This window comes from Anolis sagrei, chromosome 3 (assembly GCF_037176765.1).
Source record: "Anolis sagrei isolate rAnoSag1 chromosome 3, rAnoSag1.mat, whole genome shotgun sequence".
Classification (NCBI taxonomy): Eukaryota; Metazoa; Chordata; class Lepidosauria; order Squamata; family Dactyloidae; genus Anolis; species Anolis sagrei.
The window spans coordinates 78,855,830-78,871,054 of record NC_090023.1 but is presented as its reverse complement, the minus strand read 5'-3'; the positions used below and the strand labels follow the sequence as shown (position 1 = coordinate 78,871,054).

Here is a 15,225-nt window from a genome sequence, read left to right as displayed (position 1 = left end):
TATATATTTTGTGCTCCGCCCTGAATCTTCGGGGTGAGAAGAGTGGAATACAAATGTTTTAAATAAGTAAATAAATAAATCTATACACATCCTTAGCTGTAAACAGGAAAGGGAAATATGTAATATGCAGATTCCCTGGTATATGTGTATCTCTACATATGGAAGGAGAGATGCCAACTGAGTTTGAGGATCACGCACCAGACCAAGTTATTTCAATATTGTTTTCTCAACAGTTTTATTGCCTTTAGATTTTTTTTGCAAAATATAAATACAAAGGCAGAATTTACTTACAAAGTTAAAACACAGATCTCAAACATAAACACACAATTTGGAAAAAAGATTTAGCTTCTGTACAGTTTTAAACAACTTCAACATAGGTTAGTTTTCAATATTTTACAAGGTCCAGAAAAAATAGTTCAAAGTCTTCTTTTAAATAAAGAGCATCAAATGTTTAAACATATATATATATCTATATACAGACATATAAACAATCCACTTTTCTGTGTGAAACTATATTTCACATCTCTTAAATTAAGATATAAAAATTCACACAATTAGTCAATGCACACGGATATGGTTTTAATTTATATTACAGGCTACCAAATTATATTCAATAGCATTTGCCTGGCCACAGCAGGCGATTTTGTAAACAAAAAAGAAAAAAAATACGATGAAGTGCCTTACCCAATGGTCTCCTAAGCCAAGCCAACCATGTCACTGTAATCACATCACCTCTAACAGGTGTCTTCTGTGTCACCAGCGCTTTGAATGAAGCAAAGCCATTTTCTTTATTTAAAAAAAGGTTCCAAGTAAAAACAAATTTATACCAAAAATTTGTGTGCATTTAAAGGAATATTATATATCAATTTGTAAAAACTGAGTGACGCTTCTAAAAAAAATCTTCCAAAAGTCCACCCAACTAGAATTTTTAATATATTTATATATATATATAATATATGTATATATAGGAAAGATATCTTATTTTACAGTGCCCTTTCTTTACAGAAACAATTGCAATAAACACATATACATAAAGAAATAACTTTACAGGGAACTATACATTAAGTGGCTTGGAGCTTCACCAATGATTATCTTCTTCTGCTGCTTCTGCTTCTACTTCTTCTTCTTCTTCTTCTTCATCTGGATGTAGCACCTCAAGCGAGGATCCAAGCAAAGACTGCATCTCACTTGTGAACTCTACCAAGTCCAACAGTTCCTTGCTGTCTGGGTTGAACGCTTCCAGATCCTTTTCGCAAGAGAATAGCTGGCTCAGGGAGACCTGCTTAAAAAATTCCGCTTCTGTGATCCTGACAACCTCCACGCTTGGGAAGTTGCAGTGAAATATCCGGGGTGACATTTTCAGCCTCTTTGCTACATCCGAGAGTAATAACCAGTTCCGTGGTCTGTAGGACAAAGAAAAGAAAGAGGATCAAATTACTAATAAGACGATACAAAGGTTGCCCTCCAGATGATTACGTCAGTGCTAAGTCTGCATAACTGGAGCGGTCACATTCCATTTGCCAGATGCATGGCTATAGCTATATTTTGGCAAAAAAAACAACAACAACCTAGTCTACATGTACACACACACACCTTCCCTTTGTGAAGGCAAGCAGCCAACACTGTAAAAAAAAAACAACAACTAGTTCCAACTCACTTAACCAATGACTACGTAGTAACTGTTGCAATATAGCTATTTTAGTAGAAACTAGCAAGTGGGTTTGAGATCCAGCATGCTTTCATGACTTAGTCTTGGACTAGGATTCTGGACTAGGATTCAGGTTTGAATCCCTGCTTGGTCATGAAAGCCCACTGAGTGATTTTGGGCAAGTCATACTCTCTCAACTTCAGATTAAAGCAGTGGCAAAACCTCTCAGAAGAAATCTTAGAAAGAAGTCAGTCACTTTATAGGGAAACTTGAAAGATCATAATAACAAGAAGCAAGTGGATACGCCTACTCTCCTCTTTTGGACCTTTGGAGATCATGAACATAATGTTTAAGTGCAGCTTGAAATTGTTACTTTTTAAAGAATTTTTGAATTTCCAGAACACCCTCAAGAGCCATGCTTCCGAAGTTATTCCATTGACAGGAATAAAGGTAAAGGTTTCCCATTGACATTAAGTCTATGACATTAAGTCTAGTCATGTCCGACTCTGGGAGGTGGCGCTCATCTCCATTTCTAAGCCAAAGAGATGGTGTTATCCATAGACACCATGTAGTCATGTGCCAACATGACTACATGGAGCATCGTTACCTTCCTGCCAAAGTGATACCTATTGATCTACTAACATCTGCTAGGTTGTCAGAAGCTGGAGCTAGCAGCAGGAGCTCATCCGGCTCCCCGGATTCGAACTGCTGACCTTTTGGTCAGCAAGTTCAGCAGCTCAGTGGTTTAACCCACTGTGCCAGCAGGGGCTCCGGACAGGGATGGGAATGGTTAATTTTTAAGACACAAGAGTTAACCTTATCCTGCACTGTAAAAAACTAAACTAGTATATACAGTACATTTGAACATGTAGAGAGAAAGAGAAGAGATCTACGGTTTATGTCAGTAGATAAATACAGTGAATAAAATAAATAAATAAATAAATAAATAAAGACTGTACCCACAATTTGTTTTTTGTGTTTGAATTAAAATACTTTGCAGGGGGAAAGTAGATTTTTTATATTCAATAGAATTAAAATAAGGAGAATAAAATATTTCTACAAAATCAACAGGAAAAGAATAATTCAACAAAAATATTACCTGCCATTGGTTATATTGAAATTATTAAAAAAATATATATCTACTGGCAGTTAGTCCATTTCCCAGTACAAATTATGATAGTCCTTACCCCTGAGAGAGAGACACCTGGATGTTGAAACAGGGTAAGAGAGGCGCGTCTGAGAATTCAAACTCAAAGATATCGCTAAAGCCATCTTCATCATCACTTGGACCAGGTGGATTAGATAGGATGTCAAATCCAGACTCGCCTTTTGGCTCTTTGAAATAATAAAATATAAAAAGAATAAATGAAGGAGGCTGTAAAACACACATTGCACATCTCGCTCGACTTCTCCTCCTCTTCCACCCCAACTGCCCCATACAGAAACTCCCATGCATAATACAAAAAGGGAATGTTTACTTACCGCACACAGAGCTGCCATAAAAGTCCCAGTGTAAGCCAAGGTCATCAACATCTCGACCCTGCAGGTCAGTTAAATACTCTAGAGAGAAACAATAACAACAAACATCAAGTCAAAACCAAAAAGGGGGGGGGGGGGGGACATTTCCAGACCATCTGTTATACAAGTGTCAGAATATTTATAACTCTAAGAAGTTCTGTATGCCAAGTTCTCAAAGAATATGCCATCAATATTATTGATCGTATCAGTAGAGATCCCAGATGATGCCATTTCTCATATTATTTTCACGCCAAAATCCTTCTCCTTCTTGATTCTATTTACCTCTTCTGACCCATTTCCTGCCCTTAGCTATCTCATTCTTCGTATTTCTGAAACAGGCTCTAAACATACAAACTGTAAACCTTGGATTATTTTATATTTATACACACTAAAGTACAAAAAACAAATCATATCTATATTCATATGCTCTACATGAAACTGTCCAGCAGTGAATATTTGTATTTGAGACCGCTGGCTGGGTTCTCTCAGCTTTTGAAGTTAAATAATAATAATAATAATAATAATAATAATAATAATAATTTATCACCTGTCTCTTTGCAAATTGAGGTGTGGCACAATATATTTAAAACAGTGAAGTAAAACAAAGCACTATTGTTATTATTATTATTATTATTATTATTATTATTTATTATTATTATTGTCCTGCTACCATCTCCCAAAAGGGACTCGAGACGACTTACAAGGCATTTAAGTGCAGCATAACAAGAACGGTACATGAGTATAAACAATATCACATAAAAATTATAAAAACAACCAATATCAATACATATAAAAATAACACAATTTTAAAATACATATACCAAATACACTCAGGTAAAATGCAGCTTGACATTTACCAATTAATGCAGGTTGAAATTCACAAGTTAAAATTGACTGACTAGGCTTGTCGGAAGAGATTGGTCTTACATTGTGTCTTCAATTCTAACAGCTGATGTAGCTGCAGGATCTCTTCTGGCAGCTAAATAAAAGGTCCTTTAGCACCAAAAGTGCATGCATTCACTCCTGGCACCAAGATCATTATCTTTACAATGTCTCTCCTATTTAACATGGCTTATGGTAGTCCTGTGTATAACTATTTTACATGGTAGTCCTGTGTATAACTTTTTTAGGACTCCTAAATAGATTTAATTGATTTCGTACTTATTTTTGCCTTTTTGTTATCACTTTTGTTTCTGCAGCTTCTTTGTCAAAAGAAGTCAAACAGGAAGGAGGGAAGGATCGGTCTATTCAATAAAATGTGGTTGTTTTGTGGGGAAAAGGCTGTATTTTCAGGTATTATTTAATAAAGGCATATGGTAAGGAGCCCCTAGTGTTGCAGTGGCTTAAACCGCTGAGCTGCTGAACTTGCTGACCAAAAGGGTAGCTGTTTGAATTTGGGGAGCAGGCTAGGCTCCTGCTGTTAGGCCCAGATTTTGCCAACCTAGCAGTTTGTTAACATGCAAATGTCAGGAGATTAATAATAATAATAATAATCATCATCATCATCATCATCATTATCATCATCATCATCTTTATTTATACCCCGCCACCATCTCCCCAAAGGGGATTCAGGGCGGCTTTCATGAGGTCAGGCCCAACAGTACATTACAACAAAATAAAAGCAGAATAACAAAACAATTAAATAAATAAGAACATAAGAATGCAATAAAGCAATACAAAATAGTACAACGCAGAATCAATCCCAAAAGGGAGGGCCACATCTGTGAGATAAAATAATAAAATTCGGGATGAGATAGGGATGAAAGAAAAATATTTGTATGGGAGAAGCTCATAGGAGACAGAGTAGTGGAGGTACAAGAGATACTACCTTGGCGGGAGTGTAACAGCGCTCTATGCAGTCATATTGGACACATGACCTTGGAGGTGTTTATGGACAACGCCAACTCTTTGGCTTAGAAATGAAGATGAGCATTCTCCCTTTTGTTCTACTCTGTTCTTCACCCCAAAATCTGGCTGGCATATTACCATCTTAGTGTTTTTACCAGTGTAAAAACATAACTAATAACATTATCCTTAAAGTGCTAATTTGGAAGCAAGTCCCTGGAATTCAATGAGTTCTATCTCCCTTGGAAATGTGTTTGGGAATACAACCTAAAACCTAATAGCCAATCATTCCATAGCACAGTGCTTAAATGCTCATTACAAGCAGGTATTTCTGTTAAAAAATTACATCTCTGGATTTTATTATCATCTGAAGTGTAATGAAACTTTAGTAGAAAAAATCCCAGTAGGATAGCAACAGGCAATTGCAGCAAAGTCACACCGCACTTCCTACGCATGGATTGCAGCCTATAAAAGCTCCTGCCAAATAAATTTTGCTAGCCTTTGAGGTGCTAAAAGACCTTTTGTCAGCTGTCAGTCAAAAAACAACAACACTGCAAATATGCAGTAACTTCCATAAGGGAGGAGACAGACCATATTACCCACCTGTAAGGAATGTTTCCATAAGTTCACTGTGAGTCATTTTCACAATCGTTCTCCCTGAGTACGTAGCCAGTGTTGGGTCAGCACCGTACGAAAGTAACAATCGGAGAATTTCCAAGTGGTCATTTTCGACGGCATCATGGACAGGCCTGGAAATGGGAGAAGAGGGAAACACTTTGATTGCAAAGCTCAAATACTGCAGCAAGGCGCCATTTGTTTACATTTTGCATAGGCATGGGCAAACTTGGGCTTCTCTTCCAGGTGTTTTGGACTTCAACTCCCACCATTCCTGATCTCAGGCCCTTTCCTTTTCCCCCTCAGCCGCTTAAGCGGCTGAGGGGGAAAAGGAAGGGGCCTGAGGTCAGGAATGATGGGAGTTGAAGTCCAAAACACCTGGAAGAAAAGCCCAAGTTTGCCAATGCCTGACTTAGCACAACAAGCATTATTATTGCTTTTACTTTAAAGCATGATGAATGGCCACTATCCCAACATTTCAAAATAAGAGGTTAACTTAGGAATGAGAACTAGGCTTATATGATATAATATATATTAAATACCATGTGCCTTTAAGAGGTAGAAAGCTATTAACCATTTATCACTACTATGAGCACTTCAAGCAAGTACATCCCTCTTACTTTCTTTCTGTTTAAACAAATGCCATTTTGAACAACAATCACATTGTGGAAAAGTGGCATTTTTGGTGGTGAAGTGCATTTCTGTCTGTGTAAACAACAGCTCATATATTCACCTAAGAGTATTCACTTAGACATTTGATTTGCCAAAACATTATTTCTGAAAAAAGCAAAACAAATCGGTGCCTGAATATTTTCTAATTTGTTTGAAAGTTACAGCTTTCGCTAAGCGAACACCCTGGAACGTGAAAAAAATTATTACAAGCCTCTGCTTTGTTGACTAAAGGGGAAGGTAAACTCACAAGTGCACAATATATATATTAGTAGAAAACCTTACAAACTCCTTTTGACAACTGTAACTGTAAATGATGCTATCTGAAGGTACAATCGATGGTGTAATTTGTGTCAGTGTATCTGCATGAACATAAATATCATGCACTCAAGTCAAGGCATTGGACAACCACTCTTGATTTAATGTATTGTCGGAGGCTTTCATGGTTGGAATCACCATGTTGTTGTGAGTTTTCCAGGCTGTATGACCATGTTCCAGAAGCATTTTCTCCTGACGCTTCACCTGCATCTATGGCAGGCATCCTCAGAGGTTGTGATTTATTTTATTATTATTTTTCCTAGAGGTATCCTGATTGATGACATCAAGGTAGCACCTGCAGTTGAATTACCAAACATGGAGCCTGGCTACCTAAGTGAAAAACCTGCTCATGTTGTAGTATTTCATGTTCCACGTAGTAAGAAATTGGGAGCTCTTATGCTATCATCAGAACTGCACATCTTTTGACGGCAGCCCACTTGAGACCCAGTAAATATCCTGGTTTGCCTTTTTGTGTTCAGGATATTAGAAATAGAGAATTGTAACAAGTTGGCAGGTTGCAGGCACCACTGGGAACCTCCTTGAGCTTGGTGAGTCTCAACAGTGCACACTTGCTATGCACTGTGTTCTCAACCAGCTCCTACTGTGGCTGCTGACTTCTGTAGAGCCACGTGTTGAGAGAAAGGTGAGTAATCCATCAAGAAATCAAATAAATGCTATAGTCAAAAGCAGTAATGCAGGGAATTAAGCAGGCAACTTTAATGCCCCATGTGGATGTGTGTAAGCATTTATAGGATGTAATGAAGTGAAGTATACTGTATATTTTCTACAGGAAGTTCATATTGCACTCACACACTGCCTCGACAATTTAAAGTAGTCACCACCAAAGGAAAAATCAAGATGAGGATGGCAGAAACTATATAACTTTTAGTTCTCTCTCAACATATACCCAATATACTTGAATATACTTGAATATAAACCAGGTTTTCCAGCCCTTTTTTTATACTGAAAATGCCCCCCCCCCCCCCCGATTTATACTCGAGTCAAAGTTTTTTACATATATTTTACTCTATCTATTAAAGTATTATTACATTTACATTATTTTACTCTATTGTAAACCGCATTGAGTCGCCTGTCTGGGCTGAAATATGCGGTATAGAAATAAAGCAAATAAATAAATAAATATTGTTGTTTTTATTTTTTATTATTTTACTGTTATTATTATTATTACATTATTATATTATTTTACTCTATTATTATATTTATTATTTTACTATACTTACTCTATTATTACTGTTCTTATTACATTTCCATTATTTTACTCTATTGTTTTTATTACATTTATTATTTTACTCTTTATTATTGTTATTGCATTTATTATTTTTCTCTATTATTACATTATTTTACTCTATTTAGTATTGTTACATTATTTTACTCTATTACTATTGGAAGGATACGTAAGCACATTTACACTGAAGAAGGTTAGAGTAATCGTTTAATCAGAGTTGGACACTCTTATCTTAAATTACAGTTTTATGTAAATATTCAAAAACATTTAAGCTACTGATTCCTCAATTAATGTCATTTTATTGGTATCTATTTTTATTTTTGAATTTTACCAGTAGCTGCTGCATTTCCCACCCTCGGTTTACCCGTCAATACGTTTTCCCAGTTTTTGTAGTAAAATTAGGCGTCTCAGCTTATATTCGGGTTGACTTATACTCGGGAATATATGGTATATGCATACATATGTAGGGGAAGGTTTGATAGCCCCAATTTATGCCCCCTCCACAAAGGTGGGGGGAAATTAGGCCTAGGCTATCTCTTAAAGCCACGGCAGTGATCCCCTCCTCCTCGGCTCCCTGCCTATAGAGATCCCATCACCCTCAGGAGCAGCTGCCTCTCCTTTTTTGCTTTCCACCAGCCTTGCAACCAGCAAGAGCTACTTCCTTTCTCAGCTGCTGCTACAGGCAGGCAGCACAGGCGGCAGCTGCTCTTCAGACCTCAGAAAGCCAGTCTCTTTCACTTTCAGACTTACACACGCATATGCATACATACATACACAACAGGGCCTACCAAAAAGGCCTGGGTTTCCTGTCCCTACTGGCAGATTTATCAGAGTTAAGACAGCCAGGCGACAAGAAAGATAGAGCAGAAACTAGACACAGGAAGTTCAAAGCAGACATAGAGAAAAACTAAAGGGAGGGGCAAACACAATATTAAGAGCGGTTGGTTGTTTTGGGGAGCGGGGGTTCGACTACAGAATACCCTACCAGCAGTGATGGTTGGAGGGTCGAGGGACTCAGTTCCAAAAAGTAACTTCCAAACTCTGCACTCATTGCTGAAAAGTTTTAAAAATAACAATCCTAGAGCAAGTATGCAGCTAGCTTTTTTTTCCGTGTCAGGAGCAACTTGATAAACTGCAAGTCGCTTCTGGTGTGAGAAAATTGGATGTCTGTAAGGACATTGCCCAGGGGATGCCTGGATGTTTTACCATCCTGTGGGAGGCTTTTCTCATGTCTCCAAATGGGAAGCCGGAGCTAATAGACAGGAGCTCACCCCGCTCCCCTGATTTGAACTGCCGACCTTTCGGTCGGCAGTCCTGCTGGCACAAGGGTTTAATTCATTGCAGCTAGCTAATATTGCATCAGATCAGAGGATCACAAAGCTCTGTATAGTCCAGGGGTCCTCAAACTAAGGCCCGGGGGCCGGATACGTCCCTCCAAGGTCATTTACCCAGCCCTCGCTCAAGGTCAATGACTTGAAAGCACACAACAACAAAAACAACAACATCAACCAAAAGCATGCCCACACTTCCCACTGAAATACTAATAAGTTTATGTTTGTTAAAATTGTTCCTTCATTTTAATTATTGTATTGTTTTTAAGTGGGGTTTTTTTTTTTTTTTTGCACTATAAATAAGATATGTGCAGTGTGCATAGGAATTCATTCATGTTTGGGTTTTTTCAAATTATAATCCGGCCCTCCAACAGTTTGAGGGACTGTGACCTGACCCTCTGTTTAAAAAGTTTGAGGACCCCTGCTATACTCATTTTAATCTTTGGATTAAGACACATAAGCTACGTATCATCTCTTTTTGGTTCCTTTCATTCCCATCGGCTACCAAAATTCACAGAAGCACATGGTATCATATAGCTCTGGGAAAACACCAGCATAAGGCAGCAGAAAGGTTAAGCAACATTAAACAATCTAAAGCTGAAGGGCACAGATGTCATTCACCCCAATCCTTGTTTACTTTGCAAAATGAAGCACGTTTCAAGCTTGCAAGGAAGTTGTGTCTTTTGATCTAGAAGAAAAGTCTATGACGTGCCCCCCACTGACCTCCCTCACTACGGCTCCCAGCCAGCATGGTCAACACATCTAAGAGAGACCAGGTACAGACGATGGCATTTTGTATCTAATCTGATGCCCTCTTATTGATTACGACTTCACATATCCCTGGTATTCAAAACATATTTCATGCTGGGAGAGAAGTGGGATACAAAAAAATGCCGAGATCGAGAGATTGAGAGAGAGATTGGGAGTATTAATTTTCTTGGACTATTTATCATATGGGATAATTCAAATGACAAGAGTAATCTCTTGATCCATTTAGGTTGTTCTGATATCTCAGGGCACAGCTTCCTCTGCAAAACATGTCAAAAAGCCTCCCCGCTCTTCTAAAAACTAGTTGCTACAGGATACTATCTTGGCAGGACAAAAACCCAAAGTGTAGGTGGCAACAGCAGGATAAGACTTGGACTGAGCAAGAAAACATGTTTAAAAGGGACACTTGTGAGATCCCACTGATCAAACAACACCCAGACCTCACAACCTCTGAGGATGCCTGCTATAGATGTAGGAGAAACATCAGGAGAGAATGCTTCTGGAACATGGCCATACAGCCTGGAAAACACACAACTACCCAGTGATTCAGGCCATGAAAGCCTTTGACAATACACTGAACATCCAGATAAACAGAGAAAAGATAACATTTGATCAGGTGGGGTTGGGTGTAGGCAACTGTCCTCTAATTATGGGTGGGGAGAAGAGAAGGAGGCTTAATGAAACCCACAAAGCCTCACCCTGGCTCTCCACCCTGAGTTTACCCAATAGCCTTCTGTAAAAATTGATCTTAGGGGTCTTCACAACTCAACTGAGTGCAATCCAAGCAGTGCCAGAGAGTTTTGGCAATCAGTTATTTCACTGAATTTACACAATGGAGGCAACACTGAGACAAAGCAGCCTAAATCAGCCCTAGGAATCAGGCAGCGTGCCAGATCCCTATCTGCATATCCCCAATTGTGAGCTGGAGTCAAAATTGACAGAATAAAGGCCAGTCCAAAATGTTCAAGAATTCTTTTTCATGCTAACAACAGTGCCATGTATAGCCAATTTAGATATACTTAGTCCAATATATGGAAACAATAATGTATACTCAAGGTGAATGTGGACTGAATATATAAGCCGAGTTTTTCAGCCTTTTTTTCTAGCTGCAAAAGCCCCCCCCCCCCTTCCCGGCTTACACTCGAGTCAAAATTATTTATTATTTTACTTTGTTGTTCTTGTTGTTATTATTATTATTACATATATTATTTTACTCTATTTATTATAATAATAATAATAATAATAATAATAATAATTAAATTTACAATATTTTATTCTATTATTATTTTATTACATTATTTTACTCTATTACATTTATTATTTTATTTATTATTATTATTACATTTACATTATTTTATTCTATTATTATTTTACTATATTATTTATTTATTTATGGCTTTTACATCCTGTCCTATCTCAACCTCCGCAGATAAAAGTAATAATAGTATTATTGCTATTATTACATTTTCATAATTTTACTCTATTATTATTACATTTATTATTTTACTCTATTAGTATTGGAAGGATACATAAGCACATTTACATTTAAGAAGGTTAAAATAATGGGTTAATCAGAGTTGGAGAGTGTTTTCTTAAATTACAGTTTTATATAAATATTCAAAAACATTTAACCTACTGATGCCTCAATTAATGTGATTTTATTCCTATCGATTTTTATTTTGAAATTTACCAGTAGCTGCTGCATTTTCCACCCTCGGCTTATACTCGAGTCCCAGTTTTTGTGACAAAATTAGGTGACACGGCTTATATTCGGGTCGGCTTACACTCAAGTATATACAGTAGTTGTAACCATCCTCAGAAATGAAGTAACTAGAACAAGAGATAACGATTTCCTATCCTTCCAATGTATTCTCACACAAGACCTAAAGTATGGATTCTGGCCAATAAGCAATGATTAATATGCTACTCCTGATTAATTAAAGTTTGCTTCCATGCATGGTGTTGCAGCGATAGGCTGCTACCAAACCTTCAGGCACCTTGAGTCCCATTTTGCGAGAAATGGAGGACATAAATCAAATCACTATGCATCAATCAATCAATGAAAATACCTAATGGGCTGTCATGGAGAAGAGAAGGATTTTCTATTGTCCACAGAAGATTAGATCTAATGGTTTGGGGTTATAAGAAATCTAATAATCTCACTCTCGCTGAAAATCTACAAGCAGAGGCCAAGCAGCCACACATAGTTCTGGATTTCCTGCATTGAATATGAAGATAGGTTAAGTGGCCTACAAGGTCCTTTCCAACTCTTCAGCCCCATTCGTATACAAAAGAAGAGATGCTGATACGCTCTGCAATGCAGCAAAGAGGTAATCATTAGATCAGTGGTTCTCAACCTGTGGGTCCCCAGGTGTTTTAGCCTACAACTCCCAGAAATCCCATTCAGTTTACCAGCTGTGAGGATTTCTGGGAATTGAGGCCAAAACATCTGGGGACCCACAGGTTGAGAATCACTCATTAGATGATTCCACCCTGGTCCCTGCTACCTTTCAATCCATGTTAAAAGGGATTGGAAGATTTCCAACTCAAAAAAGTGGCTGAAAATCAGGATCTAAGGAATTCTAATTAGATGAGGGAATAATAAGTCAAACACAATGACTACATAGGGCAGTGGTTCTCAACCTGTGGGTCCCCAGATGTTTTGGCCTTCAACTCCCAGAAATCCTAACAGCTGGTAAACTGGCTGGGATTTCTGGGAGTTGTAGGCCAAAACATCTGGGACCCACAGGTTGAGAACCACTGACATAGGGGAAAATGTAAGACACCAATACAATGAGTTACCTAGAATCCCTTTGATCAACTAAGTTGGACTATAGCAATGACTAGAAGTGGGTGACTTTGACCATCGCTTCTTGTGCTTGCCATTGCCAGTGTAGAAGACTGACATTTTTCACACCAGAGCTTTGCTTTCTGTAGAGCCTGTTAGCTCCTCAATCCCTGGCTCCACAATGCCTTGGAGCCAAGGCATTATGAGAATGCTGGCTTGGAAACTGTCTATGACTTTTCCGAGCCACCTGAGAAAACCTTGGAGCTAGGCATTGTGAAACAGACACATTACTCTAATGTAAACTCTAATGGCACTATTGGGGAAGCAGCAGTACAATTACAGTTTACAACGTAACTCCACTAGAATTTTTCATATTCTGAGGGCTGAACAGATTCTCAGACATAATATCCCCATTACAAGATGTCATATTAATTTCCCCCAAAATGTTATGCACAGCTGCCAGTCACAAGATCATTGTCAGACTCATCCCAGCTCCTTTTGATGAAGAAAAACACGGGAAAGGAAAGAGGGACTTCCAGTGGCCAAAAATATGGCAATTCTGTGATGACAACTAATATGGCTTCCCATTCTTCTAATCATAGAATCATAGAGTTGGAAGAGACCTCATGGGCCATCCAGTCCAGCCCCCTGCCAAGAAGCAGGAAAATTGCATTCAAAGAACCCCCAACAGATGGCCATCCAGCCTCTGTTTAAAAGCTTCCAAAGAAGGAGCCCCCACCACATTCCGGGGCAGAGAGTTCCACTGCTGAACAGCTCTCACGGTCAGGAAGTTCTTCCTAATGTTCAGGTGGAATCTCCTTTCTTGTAGTTTGAAGTCATTGTTCCGCGTCCTGGTCTCCAGGGCAGCAGAAAACAAGCTTGCTCCCTTCCTCCCTATGACTTCCTCTCACGTATTCATACATGGCTAATCCAGAATAGAAGCATATATACACAGCACAGGTAACATCAGTGCAGACTTGAGTGAAGTGATGGCTGCTTCTGATATGTAAATTTCTTATTTTATAATAAGTGGGGGAATTTCCTAAGAACAAATGCAGCAAGTTATAATGCTACATGAAGAAAATAAGTGAGAGCAAGAAGCCAAAGTGAGAGTTGAGAGTAAGATGCCTGAAGTCCTAGGTCATTTCACTAGTCCTACATGGATAAATATATGAAATGCTTAAGATTTTTTTTTTTTCATGTCAGGAGCAACTTGAGAAACTGTAAGTTGCTTCTGGTATCTGCAAAGACGTGAATTGGCTGTCTGCAAAGACATTGCCTGGATGTGTTACCATCCTGTGGGAGGCTTCTCTCATGTCCCCGTATGGTAAGTTAAGCGATTTTTTTAACCCATTACCCCCAGTGGCATAATGGGTTAAACCCTTGTGCTGGCAGGACTATTGACTGATAGGTCAGCAGTTCTAATCCGGGAAGAGCTGGTTGAGCTTTGTCAGTTCCAGCTCCCCATGCGGGCACTTGAGAGAAACCTCCCACAAGGATGGTAAACATCAAACATCCGAGCGTCCCCTGGGCAACGTCCTTGCAGACGGCCAATTCTTTCACACCCGAAGTAACTTGCAATTTCTAAAGTTGCTCCTGTCATGAAAAAAAAAGCTAGGGCTGACAGACAGGAGCTCACCCCACACCATGGATTGGAACCATTGACCTTTGGGTCAGCAATCCTGCACAAGGGTTTAATCCATTGCACCACCGGGGTCTTAAGGTTACAGATAAGATTACAGATAAGGAGAGAGGCGGGAGAGAGAAATAGATCAGGTGAGAACTTTTAAAACTTAAGAGCCCACAAAGATAGATTAAATCGCATAGCAATTAGGAAAGGGAAAAAGGTACTAATTTTAATCCCAGTTCCTATTTAAGAATGTTTCTGAAATAGCAATGCAGCAAACAAAAATCACAATAGGCAAATCCAACCAGGGTCAAGGGATATATTGCTCCTGGGATCAAAGATGTATACTTTCCTTTTTTAAAAATGCCTTAGCAGAGAAATCCTTGATGTGTCCTTTCATGGATCTTAACTCTTTAGCAGGATATCCCCTGCAGTTATCGCAGGAAGAGGAGGAGCAACAAAGAACAAAGTGTTCTCTTATTGTGGTAGACCCAAAACAAATAGGGCTGTGGACACCAATATGGGACCCAATGACTGATTCCTGTTCCACTACAGTTGCTGCAGTCCCCAATCAAGACATCACCTTATCTGCACCTCCTTTCCTTATAAGCATGGAGAGAGACCTTTCCCACAAGGTCATTCTGTGCAACATTAACTGCTCTCCATTAACTTTGCCATTGCAAAACAGTGACTCTTGTGGAAGATCTATTTTAGACAATCCATTCCTGCACTCTGCTTAGGGAGATCTGCAATACCCTTGGCCAGAGCAGAGTTGCCCATGCATTCAAGCAGGCAGGAGGGGCCGGCTCGTTTCATTCCAGCTGAAATCTGGCTTCCTTTCGTAATAAAATG

At 38.8% G+C, this 15,225-nt stretch overlaps 1 protein-coding gene across 9 annotated transcripts in view; it reads right to left on the bottom strand.

Moving 5' to 3' along the window:
* Positions 1-207: 207 nt before the first annotated feature.
* BCOR (BCL6 corepressor) overlaps positions 208-15,225 on the bottom strand; it is a 114,600-nt gene continuing 99,582 nt past the window's right edge. For 8 of the 9 annotated variants that reach the window (XM_060770183.2, XM_060770178.2, XM_060770184.2 and 5 more), the window contains 4 exons: positions 5,615-5,760; positions 3,131-3,208; positions 2,836-2,983; positions 208-1,403 (listed from right to left, as the gene is read on the bottom strand). In XM_060770183.2, coding sequence (XP_060626166.2) covers positions 1,079-1,403; positions 2,836-2,983; positions 3,131-3,208; positions 5,615-5,760 — 697 coding nt within the window. In that variant the 3' untranslated portion in view covers positions 208-1,078. Of the gene's footprint in view, positions 1,404-2,831; positions 2,984-3,130; positions 3,209-5,614; positions 5,761-15,225 lie in introns of those variants that run through there. The other variant, XM_060770185.2, reaches the window with a different exon arrangement.